Below are 27000 nucleotides of genomic sequence, written 5' to 3' on the forward strand. Positions count from 1 at the left end.
TGGGGTTCTCCTCACTAGAATTAGCCTATTAAGCAAAGTAAGACAACACTGGGTATATAGATTATCCATGAAGGTATGGGCAAAAAAAGCTAGTGGGACATACAAGAGGGATGGGATTCCATGAAGAGCTCCTATCACTAATCATGTAGCACCTGCCCATTTCCTATTTGCCTCTTCAATTTGATCTTCAGAGCCAGAATCCTTCTGCATCTCATCCTGGTCAACTTTGTTCAATATAAGAATTTTTTTGCTTGAATGAGAGGCAGAAGAGGCAGAAGGTATCTAGAACCAAGAATGGTATTTCTTTACCTTAGCAATTTTAAGATGTGTGGACATGATGCTAGTTGGAGAATTCTGGGAGTTGAAGTCCACACTTCTTAAAGTTGCTAAGATTGAGGAACATTGACCTAGAATAAGAGTTCAGAGATGGCATCCCAAAGGAATGGTTGTAGAAGTAGAAGAGGTGAATTATTGGAGAAGAATTCCTAGTTAGGTTTCTTTTGTACATATTTGCTCAGAATACATTGTACTGGTTTTCTACTTTGTTGTCTGAGAGACAGAAATCCTTGACTGTGCCAGTATCTTGAACAGGATTTTTGGTCCTGGTGAAAATATGTGCTTGGCTGAAAAGTTGCAAGAGGGAGAATCCAGATATACTCTCCTCAGAAAACCTGTGGGAAAGCCAGCAGGAATCGTGGGGCAAAGGATCAGACCATCAAAGAGACAGATATGGCTGGTGGTTGTTCCTTGTATTGCAGTTTCCCATCAGTAACTCTTTAGTTGCTATGCTAATCTGATCTCTCACCTCATGGAGTTGTTAGTTAATGCCAGATCAGTTGAAATTATCACCCCTCTTTGATATGATCATAGATGAAAAGATCAATCTAGTTTGCACATTTGAAACCTGCATTGGAGAGTTGCAAATGGTGACCCAGCTGTGCCTCCTCCAATATTTGACAAAGCAGCATTGTAGGGATTCCTGGTGCAGGGATTATGTAATCAGAATTCTAATTGTCTCACCAGGAAATCAATCATTGGTTGGTTTGTTATGAACAGTTTACCTGGTGCTGGGTTGCAGAACCACAGTAGCAATCTTGTTGGTATATTCTCTACTCCACAATTTCTTTTCTGCGTGAACTGGCAAAAATACCTGTAGTATGATCTTGGGAAATCCTAAAGCTTTCATGCAAAGATCAGACCCTCAGTCTGGCTCAAGACTTTATAGCTACTATGGGATAGGCTGGTGTCAGCCATTCAAGGTATTCCAGACTGGAAATCAAAAGATTCATGAGAATAAATGCTACTTTACCTTTATTGTAAGTTTACACTAACACACTTTTGCAAAACTGAAAACACTTCCCATCTCCCCTGCCTGTACTTCCCAGAGAACTAGGGAGGGTCCCTTCTGTAATGGTATGTGGGAATGATATTGAGAGGTACATAGAAGAGATCCTCCTTAGGGAACAATCAAACAATCAAAGAAAGAGTGCCCATTAGCTTAATGGTCAGAGAAAGAAACTTAGGAAGGACCTGCTCTGATTGGTCAGTCTCTTAAAGTGAGGGCAGGAGATTTGTACTTTCAGATTTACAAGATTTGGTTAATGTAGTCTTATAATAAAGTAGAATTAGCTCATCTGGTCTTGTTTTCTGTCTGGTTTACCAAGGAAGGCTGACACTTCTGAGAAACTTTCTCTATTCTCATTTCTCCTTAGGACTCAGATTTTATTTATCAGACCATTGTCTAGACCAGGGCACCTGGCAGGTGGTATGCAACCATCCTAGAAAAGTGGTAGCAGGGGAGGGGAATGAGCTGAACCAGTGGCAGCATCGCACAAGCCTGAGCGAGAGATGGCTGGAGCTGCAGGGCGTCCAGGGCTCAGCGGAAGCGCCAGGATCAGTGCCACTTTCCAGCTGATTGGCGCTTCTTTGGGGCTGTTAGGGCTCAGTGGAAGCCCCAGGATCAGCTCCAGGCTCCAGCTGGAGCTTGGCGCTGATCCTGGCACTTGGTGCTGAGCCCTGAAGAAGTACCAATCAGCTGGAATGATGCAGCATCTCTAGGGTCTTGTGATTTACATTCAGATGCTTGGCAACTGATTCATATTTATGATGGTCACAGTGTCCCAGAGTCATGTGAAGTGACCAAAACCTGCTGCAACCACCCAGCAGATGGGGGGGGAGGGAATAAAAATCAAACACTCCCACCCCAATCCTCAACAGAAATGCTCACAACAATGAAAACCTCGGACAGGAGGAAGAGCACCACCAGGTGGGCAGGCAGGTGTCTTGCTTGCCTGTGGCTTGGGGGGCAGTTTTTTCAGTGCCATTGTAACTTTGAACAGTCACTAAGCAAACTGTTGTAAGTCGAGGACTACCTGTACTTTATCACTTTTTTCCCTTTTTTTTGGTCATCAAGTTTTTGACACCTTGCTAGGCGACTGGTGGTACTCAGATACTGCCATATCCTAAAAGTGGTACAATGGGTGAAAAAGTTGAAAAGCCCTTGTCTAGACTGTGACTCTCCCTTTTGTCTTGCAAGGCTATTCTCACAGACCATTATAGATGGCTTGGAATTGATCATGTAATCAGTCATAAGATTTCTACTGGTGTAGCTAACATTTTCTATGAAGCTGGAGGACCAATTAAGATGTTCAGAATTCAGAAATTCTGGTGATTTTGATGATGCTTTAGTCTCGTTATTGATCAGCCATAGAACAGTTGTTGATACTGTTGTTTTTGGGAATTCTCTCCAGTTATTGGGACTCTGGAATGACCTTTAATTTACTTTACTAATGAACCCTTGGCAAGGAAACAACTAATAGGCAACTAGAGAACAGATGGTATGCAACCATGGCTACTGAGTGTTGATGACTTCACTCTTCTTACATCTTCAGTGAATCACACAGCAAGACTTTCTTGATTGTGGTTAATGCTTCTTTGGGGTTTTTTGGTTTTGTTTTCTTTTTATGACCCCAATTACTTAATTAACTAAAGGGCATTTTCATTAATTGATTACTGACAATAATAAAGGTGCTGTTATTAACTTTAAAATCAAAATTAAAATTTAGCTATTGATTGAAATATAGAATTTCAGAATTCAACCCAACTTTGGACTCAACTTGAAAACTATTTTGTGATCAAGCAGGTACTGATATCCTTTTTTGTTCTGGGATTAATTTTGATATTGGCACTTAATGACAATAGACAGACAACCAGAGACTGATAGAAACACTGAATAAAACCAGCTATGTTTAGATAAAGCTATTTTTATAGCTGTTAAAATTAATGTTTGATTTTGATTTGGGTTATTTGCTCCTGAACCATCACTCCCTCTAAAGCTCCATGACCACTACAGCCTTTGAAATATTTATTTCAAGTTCCTAAAATGGAAAACTTGTTTTATTATGAGTTGTTGAAAGAAGTTCATGCAACTGGCACTGATTAGTTACAAAACTTTAGAATAATAAGCTTGAATACTCTGTCTTGTAAATCAACTGAAGTTCCCATTAAAGAATGTAAAATTCATTTTTTGATCTTAAAATTAGATTAATAAAACAGAAAATTCTATTTTATTGGTATAGGATACTTCAGAAAATGCTTAATAAGGTTTGCATGCTGTTATTCAGAAGTTGCAATGTTATTTCATATAGTTTTAACTTGTCCTACTATTGCCATGTTTGAGGCTGGAATTAAAACAGTTGTTAACATGACCTTAGCTTGATCACTGTTAGTTAAGAACACAAATATTTTACTTGGCTAATGTTCCCAACACATGGAATCTATCAAAACATCAGAACTGTAGCATTTTCCTGCATATGGACAGGATAAAAACATTTTAATACAATATCAGAAGGGTGAATCTATACTTGCCTTGCAGCAATGGATTGCTGATATATGTGGTGAGTCAACACTGAAATTGAATTATTTTTGCTACTTTGTTTTTTGTTTTGTTTTATTTTGATGGAGAAGCAAATAAGTGGTTCTTTAAGATTCAGATTTTGGAATTTTTGTTCATGAGATAAATTTCCAACCCTTGTTTTTCGTTTCCTTTTTCCCAGGGATTTTTTTTTCTTTTTGTATTTTAGGAAACCTGAAATTTGGTTTCATTTTGTGTGTGTGTGTGTGTGTATGTGTTAATTAGTTTGATGTGGGAATGTGGGTTGAAAGATTTACACTTACTGGTAATCCATCTTCACCTTTTTCACCAGGATCACCCTATTAGAATTTAAAAAACAAACAGCCAATTGCTATAGCAGAGCACCAATGATGTCTACAAAATGCAATTTCCAAATTTAGATAAGCATAATTTTGTGCCCTTCCCCTCCCCCCAAAATGTCAACCATGTAACATATCTGGTTATTATAAACTGTTAAATGTAACATAGATTTGCTAAGCATTAAACTCTGAGTGAGCAGTTTTCTGAACTCCTTAGGACAACATATTGAGCAACTTCAGGGCACAATTAATCTCAAGTCACTTTTGAAGCTGAACATAAGGGGGGGAAAACCCTTTTTTATTTTGCAATATAGTAACAGATTTAGACACTTAATTGATATCAGCTTTGTTGGTTTTAATCTGTACTATGATTTTTCTAACCTACAGCCCACAGCATTCCTTATAACTGGAATGGCTAATTTGGCCTTTTACAATGCTTTCCTTATTTTACAAAGCCCAAGTTGAAAATAAGCAAGTGTTCTGAAGAAAATTTACAAATGAACATAGACAGAAAATGGATGGTGCTCACGTTGTTTACTTTGTCATTAATCCTCATCATAAGTGGCAGCTTTTAAAAACAATGTAATGAGAAGAAATAAGCATATTTACTTTGTCTCCCTGTATGACGATGGTCCCTTTCTCTCCATGCCATGTATCTACTCCTTGGGGACCAGGAGGGCCCATGACACCATGCTCACCCTGCAAATACCCCCAATAAACAAATTGGCAAATGAAGCAGCAAAAGGCATTGTAGTTAACTTAGTTTAAAAAACTTGGGGAAATACATCATTTTAATAACTGTTCATTTCAAATGTTGTATTGCTTTTAAGTTAATCTTCTTTGAGCAAATTAGATATACTCATAATTTTTAAAGATTAAATTATCTCTGTCCAGTCCCATCATTTCAGGAGATAACACATATCAAAAGACAATGCAATCTCCATAAATAATGAAACTGTTTTAAAAGTTTCCTTAAATATACTGTATTTTCTGCAATAATTGATTCACATAGAGCATGTAGATCAGCTGTCTCAGATCCCACAGATGGAGAAGGATGTTTCAATATTAGAAACTATATTATGGATCAATACTTTTCTCCAAAATCAATGCAACTAATTAGTCAAAATGTAATTTCATGAATATTCCTAATTCCCCAACACATTTGGTTACCAACTTTAATTGATACAAAAGGAAAAGAAAATTATATTGACACAAGATGTAATGGAACGTTGGTATTTTAAACATCATAGAGTCTTAAGACATGATGTCAGAATCCAATTATATTTCATCTCTAGTTATCGACTATGGAAAACCCCATTTCTGCCCTCTCTGGATTCTGTCATATGATGAAGGGGAAGGGAGGTGAACAAAGGGGTTCTATGGCCCTCACTTCCTTCGGTACAACTTCAAAAGGGACTGAATGTGGATACCACCAAAAGGACTACACATAACAATGGGGCCATCAGTTTTCATCTACTCCCCTCTGAAGTCTCCCTTCTGACGGCAGTGAGGAAAAAGGGGGTGGAAATGTAACCCCTGGGATTGTCACTGGAAGGATGGTGGGGTGGGGTGGGATTGCTGGGAACCCCTTAAAACCTTGAACCATAGGGCTTGGCCCCCAAGTCCTGTCTAGAACACCTGCAACCATTTTCTCTTAATAAAGGATGCCTGTTGGAAGAAATATTCCAAGAGTTCTGTCGTCTTAAGATGCAAAGTGGGGTGGGTCCTTACACATGCCTTTCATTCCTTCATAATCTCCTTTTGAATCTCCAAAAAAAAAAGGTTAAAATTTCTTTAAGCTTCCCAACCCTCACACATACCCCCAGGACACAACATTTAAATCACGTCCACTTCAGTGACATGGGTTAATTAGGTGCTGGATGAAGAAACAATTCCTTTGGCTTGTTGGCCTTTTGGCTAAGACCATCTCTCTCTCTCCATCCCTCCCTCCCTCCCTCCCTCCCTCCCTCCCTCTCTCTCTCTCTCTCTCTCTCTCTCTCTCTCTCTCTCCACATGCACATGTGTACATGCAGTAGATGTGATTGCTGGCTGTAGCATTTTGAAGAGTATTTCTCCCTGCCCACTTTCTCCATGCTCCGTGTTAGCAGGCATGCCATCAAATCTCCCCTTAGCTGCTTTTCCCCGCAAACTAAAGTGATCCAAACATTTTGCTTTTTTGATGCAGAAAAATTGCTTGAGCTCCTTTTATTATTTTGATTGCTCTCTTCTATGATATTGTATATATGTATGCATCTGAACATAGGGAGTTTGGCCTCAATATTCATCACTTTGTGCTTATTTAAACTGAACTGCATTTACCATTTGGCTGACAAGTTAGTCAGTTTGAATATCTTTTTGGAGCTGTTCAGAATACTTTTGGTTTTTAACTACCTCATCTTAACCCGTGTTGAGATAGTTTATGAATACATTAAAAACTTTAAAAACTTATTCTCAGAGAAAGAATCCTGTCAGAATTTACCCTTGTTTAGCTGTAGCTGGAGAGGCGTTATTGTAATTAAATTTTGTAATTAAAATTGAGGAGTATGTTTAAACCCAAGAAGAGCCAGAGCAGCAACTGGCCCTAAAACCCACTTATACATCCAATAGCATAAGCTTGACTCCCCAGCTTATTGACTTTTATAGTGCAGCCTAATTCTAGTTGTAGTAACTCTGTAATCACTCTCTTCCTGACCACTCAGAGACAACCAAATCTCCATAGCCATGAAGGCAATGCACAGTCAAATGCTGCTGAGTTATCCCTGTTCTTGGTGCACATATTTCATTTTTTTAAAAAAACACTCTCATGTAGCTGGCTAACATTCAGTAATAGTGGATTCCATGACAGTTTTTTTTCTGAATTTGTGTAAGTTTCTTTCAGTAATTAGTTCAGGGATTAAACAAGAGGTAAAACAGAGGATCCTGGAGCTGTAGAGAAGCCAGCCTGTTGCCCGTGCTTGTGACTTTCAAAAGAGCAACCTTACCTTATCCCCTTTTGGACCTTGGAAATTCAAGCCCATATGACCCTGGTGATACAAACAAGAGGCAGCTGATAAAATAAAAATCACCTTTGAAGTAAGTATTTTTTGCAAATATACTTTGGGGGCATTTTTTTAATGAATACAACTGTTCTTCAGGTTTAATCCACAATATTTTTCCTGCTGTAGTCAAAGCCGGAAAATGCCTCTGGGAAACCCAAGATGGCAAGAGTTCTCCCTTTTTCTGATGCCTCTGATCCCGGAGGTAATGTATAGCCTCCAGAATCAGTAAGTTTAATATCCACCTGTATTTTACTCCAATTTCATCTTAAGTCATATTTTACTCTAGTTCCATTTTAAACTGTATTTTATCAAATTTTATTTTAAATTGCTTTTATCAGACTTTGGTAATGATTTGTTGCTGGAACTTTGCAAGGGCTAGTCAATAAAGATTATTATTGTTATTATGAATGTGCCTAATCCTCTCCTAAAGCTGCCATCACTGTCCTCCTTAAACTCCACTACAAGGAAACCCTGAATTACTCTTACTTCCTTTTCAAAGGCAAGATCAGGTTCAATTTTTTTTCTTTTAAAGACCCGGTAATCCCTTGCATCAGGGTGGAGTCGAGGCGATTGAATGGAGCTGAGCATTTAAATATCGGATGCCTTTCCTGATGCCTATGCAGAGCTCACAGCAGATATTTTCTCTTTGTGCCCAGAGAGAGAAATATCTGCCATTTCCTAGGATGGAATTCACAGCCTCCTGACTGTGAACTGAGAAATCCACCTCTAGGCCACCATGCTGCTCAAGCTCAGGTTCAAATAACTCTTCTAAAAATATGTGGCATTTTAGCAACAAACACTTTGTTTTAGAAATACTTCATCGCTGTATTTTTAATTTTCATTATTCAAAATAACTACTATAGAAGAGACAATATCAAATATTTACCCTTACTTTGAAAAGTATATTGTAATTGTTAAATTTGCTGGCACACCTCCACTAATTTGAATACTGAGTACTTTTCTTTGGCAGCTTATGGCATGTGAACTCCCATAGGATCATACATTGCTTCAAAGGGGTGCTTTGCTTTGACCACAACCCCATTTCAAAACTGCTTTGCCAAGCAAAGTGGATTCTGCTTCCTAAGAATGAAGCGGATAACTAGGTTGCTCTACTTCACATTGTTTTAGCTGCCTCATTCACCATATCCCAAAATTAAGTTACTGGCCATGTTAGAAGAGGCAGTCATAGCAAGACAAAGCATTTTTAAGCAAAGGAGTCACTTTTCCTTGAAGTACTTAGTCTTGGATTATACATGTCTATTCATTTTCTTTTTCCTGCTGTTTTTTTTAGCATGTATGTATCACAGATTATGTGTAGTGTTATTCAGTTAATTTAGATTGTTTTGTCCATCAATGTCTAGAAATATTTAAATAAATACTTGTACTTTCATTATTTTTCCAAATAATTTATACTGAATAAAAATGCCAAAGAAGTCAGTCTTACCTTCTCACCTGGAGGTCCAGGTGGCCCTGGAAGACCCTGTAAAATTAAATATTTTATTAATTTTTTGACTCATAGTTCTTTCAAAAGTTTAGTTTCCTTAATGAATGAACTCTATACAAGTAGGATTTTCATTTCATGCTGTTTCTTTCATCTGATCTGAGCATAATGCTGCCTCATGAGAGCGAGCAATTCTATTCAGGCAAAGAATAATAATTTCAAACATAAAAAGCATGGAAATGTTTAAAACTTATTTTGTTTTAAAGCCTATTTGTGCCATTACTGTTAAAACAGTCGCTCATTTTTTCATATCTAGCGGTATGGACATCACAATTGACTTCAAATTATTAGTAAAGGACCAAACATTAATTAGTCTAATTTGTCTTGGATGCATTCCAGTTCTTGAGACCCAATTATGTTGATAACTTTTCAGGTTCAACTGACTACCTTAATATTGCAAACTGAGTTCTTACACTCAGTTCTACAATACCAATTGGTGAGACCTGGAAGCTTTTTTTTTTTTCCTAAGAGTAAAAAAGCAAAAGCTAGCTAGAAGTGGAGAAACATTACAGGATGCTTGTTAACATCTTCTTTGCTTGAGAATATATTGGAGAGAAACATTTTTCATGATGACTTTTCTGAATTCATTTAAAGTGAGATTGGGGGTAGAAACTACCATAGTTGTCCTTCCTTTCTTTGCTAAGAGTGAAACATAGTAGGGTACAACCTAGATCAGTGATGGCGAAACTTTTAGAGACCGAGTGCCCAAACTGCAACCCAAAACCCACTTATGCATTGTTGGGTGCTGGGTGGGTGTGGCCCATTGGGTGGGCATGGCTGCAGTGGTAACGGCAGACTGGGTGTGACTAAAAAGTTCAATCAATCAATTCCAACTTTGCAAAATCTTTTTTTTTCCCGCAAGAAGTTGAAATTGGCTGATTGATTGAACCTTTTTTTTTTTTTTGCACACAGCGGCAGAGGCCTAAAGCGAAAAGGTTTTATAAAACCCAGCTGAAGGCCTAGGACTGGGGCGACGGTACGCGTGCCCATAGAAAGGGCTCTGAGTGCTGCCTCTGGCACCCGTGCCATAGGTTCGCCACCACTGACCTAGATATTCCTCTTGGACTTCTCAATGGCTTTGGTAGTCTACACCATAATATCTTTAAAGAGTTGTTAGCAATGGAGATACTGCTTTACAGTTGTTTTGTTTCTGTGTGGATCGCTATTTCATGGAGTAGAGTTGCATCATAAATGCACCATTAAAGCACTTCTTTTTTCTCCATAATAGTTTTCACATTAGTTTTTACACATTTTATGTGTTCTTCTATAACTGAACATGGGAGGTTGATATTGTTCTTCCAATTTCTGCCTGTAAAATACGTTCTGTGGGCATTTTCCCAAACTGGAAAAAAAATGAGTCTCATGTGGGTTTTGTTTGTTTTGTTCTTGAGAACACATATTTGGTTAGTGAATTCTAAGCAAATTCTGATCAAAGCTATGAAGTTCCAGGAAGTTCCAGCAGTTTTATATATTTTTCTCCTCTGTGATTTATTTTTAATGTTTACTTTCCAAGAGAAGAACAAAAATGTCTAGCAATAGGAGTCATGGTGAAATACAAACTGCCTTGCCATTTTTTCCATATAGCCATAATTTATTTCAGGAACTAGTTATTAGTTTTGTATATTTCTTTAATAAACTTGGCAAGAATGAACTAGTGCCAATCTGCAGGGTGATTTTAATTCAAGGGTTCTCAGTATGGTCCATATCCCTCCCTCCAGGAGACAATGCCATATTTTTAGGGAGCCACAGTCTTTATATCATGCACAAGCCATTTATCACATAGCCAGTCAGAGTAATTAAAAGTCAGGAGGCATATAGGTTTACTATATTATTATCATGGTTGGTTCCGCAGATGTTTAGATTGGATCTGGTAGATGCCCAGACACAGCTTATAGTTTAAACTTTTTTATGTCCTTGGAATCTATAATCCTGGAGATTGTGGCTAGAAAAGAGAAGCATCTTTTTGGATTGCCCTTTTTTTACAGGATGGATTACAATTATAAATAAATGTTGTTTTGAAGTCATCTGACTTCCCTGGATTACAAATACAGCTTGACCTGGAATTTTTACGAGCTGTTTTGACAGAGTTCACAACAAGAAACTTCTACTAGCAGAACACTTTGGATTACAAATTTTGGTATATTTTTTCTTTTTTTCCCTTTTTTATTATCTATTATTTTTCACTATTTACCTCTCCTATTTGTTAGGAGCCTATTGAATTACAAATTCTGATTTACTTGGTGGATTATAAAGTATGATTAAAAGATAAAGATGAGTGTCCCAAATCTATCTAAAGCTGGAAAAAAAGTAACCTCTGTTCCCTCCTCTGCTTCTGCAAGTCCAGTTTATCAGAGATCAATTGATACAATGCTCCAACAAGAAAAGACTAATAACTTCCAAAAGAAAATGTAAGCCATGCTACAGGCAATTCAAGAGGCAATTGCTACTCACATGGCAGCTACAACGAGAAACCATGATGAGATAAAAAGTGATTTTGATAAAATGAACCAAAAAATTAATAACATGGACTCTCAATTTGAAAATTTCAAACAGATGGTTACAAATAACCAACAAAGAATTCAAAAAATAGAAGATAAATCAATTGAGGTTGACCAGAAATTAAAAGTCTTAAAGATGAAAACCAGAAATTGATGCAAATAAATGGAGAACTAGAAGACTTGATAGCTGTCATGGAAATGGAAAAGGCCTCATACTTTTTAAGATTTCAAAATATAATGGAAGATAAGGAAGAGGACCTGCTAGACCTGATAACAGAATTATTGGCAGATGCATTAAGAATTGGAAATGGAAGGAGAATTAGATCAGATCTATCGAGTCAACTCAAACTATGCTAGAAGAAATAAAGTCCCCAGAGAAGTACATGTTAGATTCCTTAAAAGATCCATAAGAAATGAGATTTTGAGAAGAGTAAGAGATGAACTTTTGAAATACAAAGAAAAAGAAACTGTAGTTCTCAAACAAATCCCTAGGAGAATAAGAGAATCCCGAAGAGAATACCAGTTTCTAACTAGAAAATTAATTGAAAAAGGAGTGAATTTCAGATGGATGATTCCAGAAGGGATTTTAATCTATCGGGACACGAAAAGATATAGATAGCAATGGAATTCTATGACAACCATGGAGTGTTTCTGAAAGGAGGTGATTTCGAATCTGGTACAATGAGAGAAAGAAACAAACAGGAAGAGATGACAGTAGAAGGAGCAGTCAAACCAAAAGAGGAGGAAGAAATTAAAAACACATAGAAGAAGGAGAAAGACCAAGAACACAGAGACAGATAAGATTGACTAGAAGATTAAGACCCAGATATAATTAAAAGAGATGGAGAAGGAAAGTGGAATCTTGTCAATGAATATAAATGGATTAAATTCTCCCCCCAAAAGGAACAAATTTTTACACGACTACAAAAATTAAAAATGGATATAATTTGCCTCCAAGAAACACATATTAAGAAATAACACTATAAACTGTAAGAACAACTGAAAATTGGTAAACTTCACTTTGCATTAGCACATCAAAAGAAAAGAGGAATAGCTCTATACATTAAAGAAATGATGAACCGTAAACAAATTTATGCAGATGAAGAGGGAAGAATATTAATGGTGGAAATAATGATGGATCAAAAACAGATACTGATGGTAGCAATATAGGCACCAAATGATAAACATGAACAATTTTACCAAAAATTATATTAAAAAAATATTAGAATTGGACTATCAAAATCTTTGTATAATGGGAGACTTCAGTGCAATAACAGATGGAACTTTTGACTATAAAAGCATTAAACAAGGGAGGAAAGGAAGAAATATATTACCTAAAGCGTTTCTAAAAATGGCAGAAGAACTCTGTATCCAAGATATATGGAGAGAAAAAAATTCAAAGAAACTACAATATACATTTTACTCAAATAGACATAAATCATGGTCTAGAATTGATATGATATGGACATCCTTGGAACTTAGCATGATGATACAAGAAATTGAGATAGAAACTAATATCTGGGCAGATCATAACCCAATAAAGATGACTTGGAGAGGAGCCAAGAAAAAATTAAGATATATTTCTTCCTTGATTTTTATTCTAATTACAATTGAAGATTTGGGGTTTTCCCCCCCTTAAAATAGAGTGGGAAAAAAACCTAAAAAGATCCAACTAACTCTAAGACATAACCTGCTATTCTCTAAGAGACTTGTTGACAGCTTTGAAAATAGACAAGATAAAAAATAACCTTGAAACACCATCTGCAAAATTCAACTTAGCTCCCCATTTGGTGGACTTTCTCACTGTCGTTTTTTCTCTCTTGAGTTTAATATATTACAATGGAAGGAGAACAGGAAAGGATTTCTTCTACAGAGGAAATACAGGAACAAATTCTTTGTATGTTAAAAGCGATGATCCAAACTCTACGTATGCAAGTTCTGGATATACAAACTCAAACTATGACTTCAATCAAAGAATTATCTATACAGAATTCTACAGAGAAAGTGAAACAACCAAATGTTATGACAGAAGACTTAGATACTCAACAAATACAGACAATAGAAAACACAAAAAAGAAATTAATAATAGAGAACAAGGAAAGGGCGTTTCTTATAAACCAGAAGGAATTTGAAGATAAACAAGAAAAACAGATGAAAGAGAAGATAAATACTTTGGGACAATTGCATCGAACTGGAAAAATAAAGAGACTATCGGCTAAATCAACTAGTCCTCTTAAGAAAACATCAATTGAACATTCTTATCAACATCAAACAATAGCCACAACAATACAAGGAGATTTTTTTGATGATTTAAAGGCAAAAATACGAAAAATGACCTGGCAGAGGAAAAAAGCTAGAATAAGATTGAAAAAGATTGGGGTTCTGATCTATATTTGTTGTTGTTAATTGCGAAGTCATGTCCGACCCATCGCGACCCCATGGACAATGTTCCTCCAGGTCTTCCTGTCCTCTACCATCTTCTGGAGTCCATTTAAGTTCACACCTACTGCTTCAGTGACTCCATCCAGCCATCTCATTCTCTGTCGTCCCCTTCTTCTATTGCCCTCAATCTTTCCCAGCATTAGGCCCTTCTCCAGTGAGTCCTTCCTTCTCATTAGGTGGCCAAAGTATTTGAGTTTCAACTTCAGGATCTGGCCTTCTAAAGAGCAGTCGGGTTGATCTCTTCTAGGACTGACCGGTTTGAACGCCTTGCAGTCCAAGGGACTCGCAGGAGTCTTCTCCAGCACCATAGTTCAAAGGCCTCAATTCTTTGGCGCTCAGCCTTTCTTATGGTCCAACTTTCACAGCCATACATTGCAACTGGGAAAACCATGGCCTGGACTATAAGCACTTTTGTTGGCAGGGTGATGTCTCTGCTTTTTAGAATGCTGTCTAGATTTGCCATAGCTTTCCTCCCCAGGAGCAAGCGTCTTTTAATTTCTTGGCTGCAGTCCCCATCTGAGGTGATCTTGGAGCCCAGAAAAATAAAATCTGTCACTACCTCCATTTCTTCCCCATCTATTTGCCAGGAATTGAGAGGGCCGGATGCCATGATTTTGGTTTTCTTAATGTTGAGTTTCAAGCCAACTTTTGCACTCTCCTTCTTCACCCGCATCAAGAGGCTCTTTAGTTCCTCTTCACTTTCTGCCATTAGCGTGGTATCATCTGCATATCTTAGGTTGTTGATACTTCTCCCGGCAATCTTAATTACAACTTTTGTTTCATCTAGCCCTGCCTTTCTCATGATGTGCTCTGCATATAAGTTAAATAGGCAGGGCGACAGTATACAGCCTTGCCGGATTCCTTTTCCAATTTTGAACCAATCAGTGGTTCCATGTCCAGTTCTCACTGTTGCTTCTTGACCCGCATATATGTTTCTCAAGAGACAAATAAGATGGTCTGGTATTCCCATCTCTTTAAGAACTTGCCACAATTTGTTGTGATCCACACAATCAAAGGCTTTAGCATAGTCAATGACTGATCTATATATGAGATCTAAAATAGAATATATCTAAATAGATAGAATATGTATTCTGAACACAAGACATTGTAACGATTTGAGATAAAGAAAATTTTGGTCATATAAAATCTAGAAATATGTTGAAATAAGAATATTTTATTGTCATTAGATTGGTAAGATAGATGGTAGAAGTTATATATAAGGTGTGTATTTTAAATATTAGAATATATGAGCAATTGGGATAAAGGAATTGTGTTTAATTAAAAATTGGGAAAAATTAAATATTAAACGTAATCTGAATGTCTACAAATAATTAAGATTTGAATTTAAGATATTGTTATGAGTTGAGACAAAGGTTAAGTAAAACTTAAAAATATAAGTACTAATAATTAAATTTGTATATGGGTTTGTGGTATAAATGTTGGTGGTTTATTTTTAATTTTTTTTCTCTTTCTGGAAAGGAAGGAAGGAAGGAAGTGAAAGGAAGAAAAGAAAAGAAATTATTAGCTCCAAATGTGAGATAGGAGACTTAGAAATTGGGATCATTTAAAACCTGGAAATGATAAAGATTAAACGTTAAACTTAAATATCAATGGCAAATTAAAGTTAAGAAAAACGTACTAGGTTATTGTCTAAAAGGTGGAATGTCAAATTAATTAAGATATGTATAGACTGAAGATTATTGATGAATATTAGAAAAGTGTTTTTTGTTTGATTAATAGAATAAGAACTGTATTGGTTTGAACATGACAGTAGATATCATGGGGGAAAGAGAGGGAATTAGTTTGTTGTAATAATTTGAGATTTGTACTGATGATATTCAAATGTAACAGAATTACTGTGCTCAGCCACCATGCTACTTTTCAAATATGTAAATGTAATATTGTAAAATTAATAAAAAACTTGAAACTGAAAAAAAAGGATAAAAAATAAAACATTGTAAAATTTTCAATATTGGAATAAGAGTCTATTGGAATAAAGATTGATGGAAAAAATAAGATATTGGAAAGGAACATGAACAATTTTGTCTCAACTCTTCCATTTGCATGTTCCCACTAAAAGATTCATCTTGTGACTGTCTTGGAAAGCCAAGCTAAGCTAAAGCAAAGCTAAGCAGGTTAAGTGGTTCAATTCTTGCTTCACAGGACCTGCTTCAATGACAGTTCTGCAGGGCTTTGTATGGGGCTGTGGAATGGGTCACCTTCGCATTAGCAAGAACTCCCATCTTCTGCTTCATGGCTTACCCCTCCCTCTAGAAGCCTAGATCTCATGGCATTGGCTGGGTGTAAGGTTGGTGCATAGAAGGGAAAGGAGGGATGGCTGACGGTGGTGCACAAATAGTACACTAGTCATTCACTCAACATTGATTTTTTTCCCTGCCTTGGCATTTTCATATACATACATTTTTGCAAACCTATAATCCTATCTGTATGCCATTAAAATATTGAAATAGTTCTGAAAATTCAGGGTACTATCAATTCCTTTTAGGTCCATTTGGAGAGATTTTGCTTTGCCTCAAAAAAAGGTGAATTCTCTAAAATCACCTGATTAGCTGAACCTAATGCATGTTTAGCATACCTATACTTGGGGGACAAATTTAAATTGAGGATAAATTTAGACAACACCTAATTGAAATAATGAATTCTTGCAATTTGCAGTTTAAAACCTCTGAAGCTGATCACTTACTTGTCTTCCAGGAGGTCCAGGTGGTCCAATAGGGCCAGCAACACCTGGAAGTCCAGGTGCTCCCTGGGTATGAAAAAAAGGTTGAGAAATAATGTCAGTAACACAGTTTCTTAGCCACTTTGCTATATAATGTCATAGTTTTCTACACTTGAACAAGTCTCAGGAGCCAAGCTCAAACAAAAATTTAGCTCATTTCCCCTTTATGTCTCATTATAATCTCTGACATTGCTGTAATGGTGGTATTCAAAGGCTTAACTATCTTAGTTTTTCCTTATACAAATGGTACTCAACCACTAGATAATTAATTCTGATTATTTTCTTCAGTATCTATTCCAACCCTAAACTACTTACTTTGAGATGGTGCAAACAGAATTATGCCCAATATGTTAATCATTGGTATCCACATCTCAGACCAAATATTTCAAGCTCTCTCCTAGTAATTTTTAATGTTGATATTATCCCTTTCACAATTGCCACATCTTTGGTGAATATTTCCATTAAATTATCCATCAGGACTTCAATATTTCTTTCCAGATTAAATCCAGATCCTCAAAGAAAGCAACATGCCCAGGATACCAGAATTGATCAGGGGCAGTCAAGATATCTCCTATCTTTGTGGATTCTTCTATGACCCTTCACTTCTGCAAGGGCCCCTTCACTATTTGGAGTCTGTTTTTCTTTTTTCTTTTTAATATATTTTATTGGTTTTATAGTTTTAACAAAAAGTATTTAAGACACACTGTGGTGTTTGGGTAAACAAAGATTCCAACATAAAATCACACAATAACAGCTCAACTTAATACATTCGCTATCATCTATTTCCCTCAAGTAACATAGTAAATTTAATATATTTCATTTCTATCCTAAATTTCTATTACTACTAAACCTGTTTATTAAAACTTTAAATCAATTTCAATTACCATAATCAGATAGTGTTTTACATCAACATATTATCACTTCAAATACCTCTTGCAAATATATTCAAGTTCTTAATCCCTCTCATCCCTTTTTATCACCAATCTTATTTATTTCTTCTTCCAATAATAACTAGTTTAGTTAAAAAAAAAACAATATTATCATTGCATTTTTCCGTTCTAGATCATTATCCTTAAAACAATCCATGAAGTCAACATTGCCTTTTACTCCATTAAAGATTTTTAAATTTGTTTTTCAATCTAATTCTGGGTTTCTTTCTATGCCACACAGGCTTCCTTAAAAACGCTTCCCTTTCAACCAATAAGTCCATTCTCAATGCTTGTAATAATCTTTGAGCAAATGTACGTCTTTTTTCTCTTTCAACCAATAGATCAGTTCTTATTGCTTGTAGTAGTCTTTGAGAAAGTATAAATCTCTTCCTCTGCAGTAAATGTCTTTTTCTGTTCTCTTTGCAATATATTTGCTTTGTATTTTGAACTCTTAGTCTTTGCTTCTTCTGGTTCTCTAAGTTGCTGAAGAGGGGATTGTCAGATGAAATAAATTCCACTTCTATCTCTGTAGATTCCTCTTCTGGTACATTTTGATTTATGACATGATCAGTTGTAACCTGGACATCAGTTTGAGCAAATGTAGTAGAGTCTCTGGAACTTAATTCTAAAGTACAGTTTTTAAATGTAGCACAAATTTCTGCAGTGGCCTCATAAATCTTTTCCAACATAAGTGCACAGTTCAGTTGTATCTGAGGTTTCTCCATTTTAATACTCTTAAAAGGAAATCTCTTTTTCTTTTTTGTAGAGGCTTTGTTTAATGTAAAAACATTCACCCCCACAGCATCAGAGGTGTACAGCTTATCTTTAATGTTTGAAGTTCATAAAAAAAGTAAGCAAAGTTACAATATTAAATTTTCGCCACTAGATGTCCTCAGTGAGTTAGGAAAGTCTTTTCCAAAAATCAATTCTTTTTTTCTATCTTTTAAGGTATAATATGTATATATATTAAAAAAGTAGAAATAATAACGTTCTTAAAAATAAAGGCGAGAGGAAACCTTTTCCTTCTTTTTTTCCCCTTTTCGTGTCCAGTTTATAGCCTTTCAGTGTTTGTAAAATGCCTTTCTTCCCCCCCCCCCCAAAAGCAGAAGCCACCTTTCCAAGCCAGGGAAATAATTTCAAAAACTCTTTACAGGCACACAAACAAAGAAAAAAGCGGGATAGAGAGAAAAATAAGAAAAAATTCTCACCCAGATTCACCACGGGGGCACTAAAAGCTTAGATGTTTTCTGACTTACGGTCTGAAGCGTCAGGGCGATCGGCCATTCATGGCCGATCTTCTTCTCCGTCAGCCCTCAGAGATTTGTCCGGACAACTGGAGGAGCTGCCGCTCCTCTGCAGCTGGACCGCAGCCTCCTCGACAGAAGTCACACCCTCCAGGGCAACTTTGGACCCGTATAAGGGTCCACCGACGAAGAGAAACCTAGTCGACGAGGAGAGGAGTCTCTTCATACGACTAATGCCGCCGCGAACCGGAAGCCTCTGGATTCTGTTTTTCTGATGGACTTAGGGGGGTAAAGATGATCCACAGTGTATAGAAATGCAAGTCAGTTCCTTCTCTAAGGTTTCTGCAATAACAAGATTCTCCTTTGCCTCCTCTTATCACTTCACCATTTATCATAATTGTGATCTTTGCTAGTTGTAATAAAACTTACTGACAATCCAGGATGTCCAGGCAATCCTTTCTCACCCTTTTGCAAACCATGTGGTGGGATTCCAATAATTTCTCCTGGATCTCCCTATATGATGCAGATTTTAAAATAATAGATTACAACATTGTACAAGAGCATTGCTGCTGCTGTTCATCTGTTTGAGTGAAAATTGAGGACTTTAAATTATCAGTAATCATAATTAATTTTAAATTTTACATTTGATGATATATTAAGGTTTTTAAGGATTTCATGAAAATATTGCAAAATAACAAGAAAATGTTTTTGAGTTCCTTAAGGTGGCTTTTAACCAAAAGAGCAATGCATGGACAAGACCAAAAGCGTGACAAAACAGAAATCTAATTGCTACACAATTATTTTTGTCCCATGGAATTTTTTAGAGCCCTGGTGGTACAGTGGTTAGAATGCAGTATTGCAGGCTGATTCTGCCTACAGCCAGGAATTCAGTCCTAACGAGCCTCAAGGTTAACTCAGCCTTCCATCCTTCTGAGATCCGTAAAATGAGGACCCAGATTGTTGGGGCCAATATGCTGACTCTGTAAACTGCTTAGAGAGGGCTATAAAGCACTATGGACCAATATATGTCTAAATGGTATTGCTATTACTATAGTTAGGTTTTATATTTCTTTTTTTATTTGCCCCTCAGATTGATAGTAAATTTTAAAAATGTACAAAAGAGGGACAAAATTATTGGTTGCCAAAGGGAGCTACCAGGTTCCATTAGTTGCATCCTTTTTTTTTTTTTAAGGATGATTCTCCTTGTTCTTTTGAGAACTGAACTTTGTAGTGTTTCAGCAATTCTACATGACAAGCACAGGCGAGATCCTTGACCCACCTATCTGATATATATTTAAATGGAACCTGAGCAAAAACAGATGCCTGCTGTGGGGCCATCCTCTCAATGCTAAGCTAAGTAGTTCTTCCAATCCTTCCTGTGAATTGAATGGAAAAGTTGTAACTGAACTTGTTTTAGAAGAATTTTACAGTATGGTTGGAGCAGTCTGACATAATGAAAGAAACTGACCATTTTTTTTGTGAAAAAAAAGATACTCATATAGAGGTCCAAACTGGAATCTTTCCTCGGCCTGGATGAAGCTATAGTCTTATTCTGTCACTATATTTGCCTCATGACTTCTTTTGTGGTAAATGGCCCACTAAAAACCTTGAGAAAGGGGATATTTTTTAAAGCAGGAAACTTGCATCAGGCCCCACTTTCAATCAAAGTGTGTTCTCTATAGTTCATTTTTCCTCAAAAGAGAAATGAAGTATATTTTTCCAAAAAAAGAAAAAAAAACCAATAAGGCAATTGATTCTTTGTTCTCAGAATGGAGAGGATCCTAGCTCCAAATTTAGAATGGGCAACATAAGGACTGCTAATATTTTACAAGGGAGAGGAGAACCAATCTTGGTTTTCTTTAATAAATCAAACTGCTCATTATTCTGTGACCTTTTGAGTTAGCGCAAATGCTTAATCTTCTATGGATTTTTTTTTCCTGTGACCAATGCAACAAATGGTTTTTTGAATTCTGTTGATGTACCAGATCCACATAGCATGTCATGTAAACAATAAATGATAGGTATGTTCTTAACTAAAAAATGTACCTTTATTCCTGGAGGCCCTGGAGGTCCCTGGAAAATATAACATTGTCTGAGAAATTAAGAAACTAGCAAGATGCTTTAATTATCAAGTTCCACAATTAAATTTTGAATTGCAAACTGAGTCATCGATTTCCAATTTTTTTATTATACTTGTTTTGATTTCAGTTAAAACAAATTATTTTAAAATGCTTACGAGATTGCCAAGTAAGCCAGGTAAGCCAGGTGGGCCAAGAGGACCTCTTTCTCCCTAATGGAAGAGAAAAAAATTGTCTTTAATTCATGGATTTTTTAAAAAAGAGCTTCAAACTACTTTTTAAAAACAGTTTACCTTTGTTCCATTGCATCCTGGGATCCCAGGAGGACCAGGTGGGCCATCTCCTCCAGGGATGCCCTGAGGTTCAGAAAGCATACAGAAAAGCAAACAGTGATTAGTAGGTTATTTCCTACCGAAATAAAAGCTTGACTGTGTTTCAACTGCAACTTTGGTTTTATACCCACCGGAAGACCAGGATTCCCAGGATAGCCTGCTTGACCAGGGGGGCCCTAGATTTGAGGAAATGATAAAAAGAATGTAAATAGTACCATCAAGAAATTGTTTTGCCTCAACATTCATGAGGGGCACTTTAAATCACCAGAAACACATATAACAACAGTCACATTCTCAACCACTTTTTAGTTTTAATAAAATGATGAAAGCAGTACTCTGTCATAAGCTCTGCCCTTTCATTTTAATATTCAACATAGAGAGCAGGGGCAGGACTTGTGATGACATTATGCGGCTTCTGTAATTTTGAACCCCAACAACATTCCTCTCCAAAACACCATTGCCAAATATTGGCAAAGAGTCCATATGCCAGTCCTGACCATCAGCAACGGTATGTTAGCCCCGATCGATACCATTGCTATGTGAGCCCTGACTGGTACCCACGCCAGATCAGCCCTGAAAGAGCAAGAGCAAGTCCCAATCACCACCAATACTCAGATAGCCCTGATTGATAGCTACATCGGGCCAGTCCAGATCGATATCAGCACCATGCTAGTCCAGACCATCATCGTTACAGACTTAGTCCTGATCGGCACCCTGGTGACTTAGCCCAGAACATTGCCAATGCCACACCAGTCCAAGGCCCCTACCAAGAGTTCGCCAAGCAGCGGGGCTCCCATGAGATCAATTGCAACAGTATGGGTTGCTGCAGGCTCTCTTAGATCGGCAGCGACCCATGGAAGCCCCTCCTTTGAAGCCCACGTTTGATGGCAACCCTGAAAAGTTAACTTTCTTCTTGAATCAAGTGTGCTTCCAAATGAACAGCAATGCCAATGCCTATTCAGACCCTGCCAATATGGTCAATGTGGTAGTGGCAAACTTGGAGAGGGAAGCAGCAGAGTGGTTGAATGGCTTGTACAATGAGCAATCACCTGAACTATGAAACTACAGCCTGTTTATCCAAGATCTAAGGACGAGGTTTGAGGATGGGTCCATAGCCCTGCAAGCTGAAAAAGATATTCATGAGGTTAAACAGAGGAGTCAGCAAGCAAAGGAATATGTGCGTGAATTCCGGAGAGTGGCTGGCAGAATTGTGCAGTTGCCTGAGCGATCACTAGTTCATCATTTCAAGTCTGGATTGGACCCAGATCTATTCCAGGCATGCATCTAATGGGGGATCCCTGATCAACTCCATGAGTGGTATCGCATGGCCATGAATTTAGACATCGAGTAAAGCCGCTACAGGAAGCCAGCGACCCCTGGACCTAGACCAAGACCAGATCCAGCGAGGCATCAGCTTCCCCAGCGAATCCCACCTGCTGGAACTACTGGAGCTCCAAAGGCATCAACTGGACCACTCATCAAATGTTTTAGATGAGGCCAGCCAGGTCACTGATATTGCGTTAGAGTAAGAAAAGGTGATAAATGGAAAACTGCCTTCAACAGCCCCCTGGGTAGTTTTCAGTTTAAAGTCATGCCTTTTGGATTACAAGGAGCTCCTGCTGTTTTCATGCAGCTGATCAATCAATGCTACATGATCATTTTTTTTGGTTTACCTTGATGACATCTTAATCTATACAGAGACTATGGCAGAGCATACAATTTTAGTACGAGAAGTACTTTAAAAGCTGCTGAATGCTAAATTATACACAAAACTCTCAAAGTGTGAGTTCCATCAGACACGTTTGGATTATTTAGGGTACAGAATTTCCAGTGAAGGCATTGAAATGGAAAATCTGTGATTGAGTGGCAGCCCCCAAGAACTCAGAAACAATTCGAAAGTTTTTTGGGATTCACTAATTTCTACTGCCAATTTATCCCCTCATTTGCTGAGGTTGTTTTGCCCCTTACAGAGCTATTAAAAACTGGCAAAGATGGTAAGCCATAACCAGGTAAACCCCTATACTGGTCGTTAGAGTGCCAAGCCACTTTTGAGAATTTAAAAAGACTGTTTACTGCAGACCCAATTCTCAAACACCCTCATCCTGAGGAGCAATTTTTTATTCAAGCTAATGCTAGTGATGTGGCTGTGGGGGCAGTGCTACTACAAAAAAACGTAAAGAAGAATTACAACTCTGTGCTTACACTTCAAAAAAACTCACTGACGCAGAACAAAGGTAGGCTGTTTGGGAAAAGGAAGCTTTCGCAATCAGATGGGCCTTATTGACTTGGTGTCATTTCCTAGAGGGGTGCAAAGTGCCTTTTGAAATATGGACTGATCACAAAAACTTAGAGGCATTGAAAATTCCCCATAAACTATCCCCCAAACAAGTACTTGGGTGCAATTTTAACCATTTTAACTTTACTCTGAAATATATACCAGATGGAAGAAATTTCTTAGCTGATGCCCTCTCTAGGCTGCCTTAATATAAAAGCCAACGTGAAGAAATCATAGACTCTATTATGCCACCACCTCAAGTTGTTGCTCAAATAACACCTGGAAAACAATGACACGTGAAGTCACCTAACCCAGACAACCCATTAACAAAGAAATTAAAACAAGAATTGAAAAATGACCGATGGCTCAAGGAAAATCAAACCATCCAGACTCATAGGGATGGATTAGCTTGGAAAGGGGGGAAATTGTATTTGCTTGAATTGCTCAGACTCCAAGAGCTCCAATGCAGCCATGACATTAAACAAGCTGGTCACTTTGGATATTTAAAGACACTACACATAATTTGGAGAAAATTTTGGTGGCCATGCTTAAAGATGTGGAGAACTATGTAAAAAGCTGTGCAGTCTGTGCTACCATGAAGAGAATCCCAGGAAAGCCCCCTGGACTGTTACAGCCTGTCACAGATCCTTCTCAGCCATAAGAGGAGATTGCTATGGACTTTATTGTTGAATTATCAGAGAGTAGAGGAAATATGGTAATATGGACTGTAATTGACCTTTTTTCAAAGCAAGCTCACTTTATAGCATGCTCTGGCCTCCCATCTGCCCAGAAACTAGCCAAGTTGTTCCTTAAGCATATTTACCGGCTGCATGGCACACCAAAATGAATAATTTCAGACAGGGGAGTTCAATTTACAGCCAGATTTTGGAGAGATTTTCTGAAATTAATTGGTTCCACCCAAGGATTGTCATCAGCTTTTCATCCTTTTATGAATGGAGCAGCTGAAAAAGCAAATGCAATGGTGGAGCAGTATCTTAGATGCTATGTAGATTACCAACAGACAAACTGGACTGATCTCCTCCCTTTTGCTGAAGTGGCTTACAACAACATAGTACATAGCAGCACTGGACGTACATCATTTAAGGGATTTTATTCCGATGCCTTGATACCCCCAGGACCCCCTTACCTCTCAAACTTTAGATCAGTGGATATCTGCTTGGAGGGGTGTTTGGGATAATACAAAGAAAGCTTTAACAAAAGCCTCAGAGGGTTAAAAAAACAAGCTGATAAAAAAGAGCACCTCAGAAATCATTCCATGTGGGGAAAAAGGTTTACCTTTCTACAAAATACCTAAAACTTAAGTTATCTAGCAAAAAAATGGGACCAAAATACCTGGGACCGTTTCCTGTGGTTCGGATCATAAACCCAGTCACTATAGAATTAAAACTCCCTCATCTTTTAGGAAGGATCCATCCAGTGTTTCAGAGCAGTCTATTAAAACCTTTCAGGGAGTCCACTTTGAGACCCCCTCAAAAGAAAGCGCCTGGCCCACTTGTGGTGGCTGGAGAGACTCATTACGAAGTAAAATGCATTCTTGATGCTAGATTATACAAAGGCAAATTGCAATATTTGGTGCCATGGAAGGGATATCCATTATCGGAAGCCACCTGAGTAAAAAGTACTGATGTGAAAGCTGATAGATTGATATGCGAATTCTATGGCAAACATCCAAATAAACCGAGAGAGGATTCCTAACTTTTTTTCTTGTTTAAATTGCAGGATTTGTCCTTTGTTTAAAGGGAGCCGAATGTCAACACTGTAATGAACTGAACTAAAGCCATTTTCACTTCATTTTTGGTTGCCACATATTTAGAAAGGAGGAGGGAGGGAGTGTAGTTCTAAGTTAGCCAAATAAATTCTCATGTATGGGAACCAAGGTCATTACCGATAACATTTTGGCGGGCTGGAGAGCTGGGAGGGGTGCCCGCGTTTTCTAACAATTGGTGAATATGATTTATGACATCTAATTGGGGTGGGAATTGAAACTTGTAACTTTGTAACCAAGGGAAAGGGAATTTAGTCTTGGGTTCACCTTTGTATGTGCCGTTATTTTGTAGCAAATAAAATATTCTTTAAGGAAGAATTCTTTGCCTTGAAGTTCTTTTAACTGGTCTCATCTACCGGAACCATGACATCATAAAGGGTTTCCAGAATTTTATAAAGATTGTTCTTATTTTACCCCTGATCAAATAAATCAGCTTTATGTTCCTTTCTTTTGCCTTTAACTCTTAATTTTTAATTCATCAAATTGCTGCTGTAGGGTTGAATTTCCCATTGAAACTTTCTCCCATCTCAAAGATTTCTTGAGAACGCTGGAAACCTTCTTTGTAAATCCAATAATATGTCCTTGTCCTGGTTGTTTTTCAGGGTTGTTCATAATTCCACTTTAACTATTAACTTTGTTTTATAATCTACAGTTTCTTTATTTACCAACATTTGTATATTTTGGGGGATTTTCTCTTCCTCATCTGTGACATTTTTAACTTATTTAAGTCTTCTTCAAGAAATACCTTGGCAGGTATAGAAATTATTGCTGTTAGTTTAGTTATAGGTTCCTTTTCCTGACTGGAGCTTTAGGCTCCTCTACTGTCCCATTTTTGGCTTCTTTTATTTACTCACTTTTTCAAAGTCTTAGCAAGTTTTAATACTCCAAGTTTGTCTGGTCAGACCTGTTGTTTGAAAGACCTCTTATAACTTTACATTAATTGTAGATTCAAAAGTGATTAGAATGTGAAATTTGTCTAATCTAATGTTCTTCAAAGCCCTGTTGCAATTAATGGTTTGATGATTTCCTTCATCTCCTAGTGCTCAGACTATGGAAGAAACCTTATCCTGCCATCCAGTACATATGACAGTGCTCCCTCATCCTCACCTTGTCCAAACAGGTTCTATTGGATCGAGCTTGCTACCAGTCCATTGGTTGTTGCAACATTATTACTACATTGTTGTCTCTGCACTTTCAGAAATGTCTAATCTGCCTTTTTCCTCATCCAGAAGTCAGTATCTGTTTGAACTTAGGATGGTACTGCATGAGTGGTATTTACAACCAATCCTTAAAGTTCTGGCCATCATCAGGCCCCACAGTCTCATGATCATGAATCGGGTGCTTGGCAACTGGCCTGGATTTCTAACCATTGCATTGTCCCTCAGTCACATGATTGTGATTTGCCACCTTCTCTGCAGGCTTCCCGCAAGCAAAGTGAATTGAGAAGTTAGCAGGAAGTCAGAAATCATGGTTACATGGAATATTTGCTTAACAACCAATGTTGATTCATTTAATGATTGTAATCGGGGACTGCTGGAACTGCTTTTGCTAAGAGACATAGTCATGTGATATTATGCTTTATGACATTGCTTAGTGATGGAAAATCTTACCACTTTAAGGAATCACTTGAGAAGATATAATCATTTTTTCTGATGCCAGGAAAATTGAAAGCCATTGAAACAGAGATTGATAAACGAGGTGGCTAGATGTTACAATTGAGATACATGCATGAACCTGTAAGAACTCAGAGAAGCAGTTACTCTCTGACAATCCTTGAGAACAGCAACTTCAGATCCCAATCTCCAAAAGCCACCAAAGCATTCTTAGGTTTTTTTATGGGAGTATATTTCATTTTTCTTTAAATGTTTGAGCTAGATTGTTAATACACTGTTGAATACTTTCTTGTTCTTACTTGCAAACAACAG

At 37.4% G+C, this 27000-nt stretch overlaps 1 protein-coding gene across 3 annotated transcripts in view; it reads right to left on the reverse strand.

The window, feature by feature from the left end:
* The window catches only part of COL4A1 (collagen type IV alpha 1 chain), a 163367-nt gene that overhangs the window by 90408 nt on the left and 45959 nt on the right, over positions 1–27000 (reverse strand). For 2 of the 3 annotated variants that reach the window (XM_039326372.1, XM_039326370.1), the window contains exons 5-14: positions 21146–21190; positions 20976–21038; positions 20841–20894; positions 20651–20677; positions 19034–19117; positions 16396–16458; positions 8695–8730; positions 7194–7235; positions 4822–4911; positions 4177–4212 (exon numbers count right to left, since the gene is read on the reverse strand). In XM_039326372.1, the coding sequence (XP_039182306.1) occupies positions 4177–4212; positions 4822–4911; positions 7194–7229 (162 nt within the window). In that variant the 5' untranslated portion in view covers positions 7230–7235; positions 8695–8730; positions 16396–16458; ... (3 more) ...; positions 20976–21038; positions 21146–21190. Of the gene's footprint in view, positions 1–4176; positions 4213–4821; positions 4912–7193; positions 7236–8694; positions 8736–16395; positions 16459–19033; positions 19118–20650; positions 20678–20840; positions 20895–20975; positions 21039–21145; positions 21191–27000 lie in introns of those variants that run through there. The other variant, XM_039326373.1, reaches the window with a different exon arrangement.

Source organism: Crotalus tigris, unplaced genomic scaffold (genome assembly GCF_016545835.1).
Source record: "Crotalus tigris isolate CLP2741 ecotype Arizona unplaced genomic scaffold, ASM1654583v1 scf7180000024340.7048381, whole genome shotgun sequence".
Taxonomy (NCBI): domain Eukaryota; kingdom Metazoa; phylum Chordata; class Lepidosauria; order Squamata; family Viperidae; genus Crotalus; species Crotalus tigris.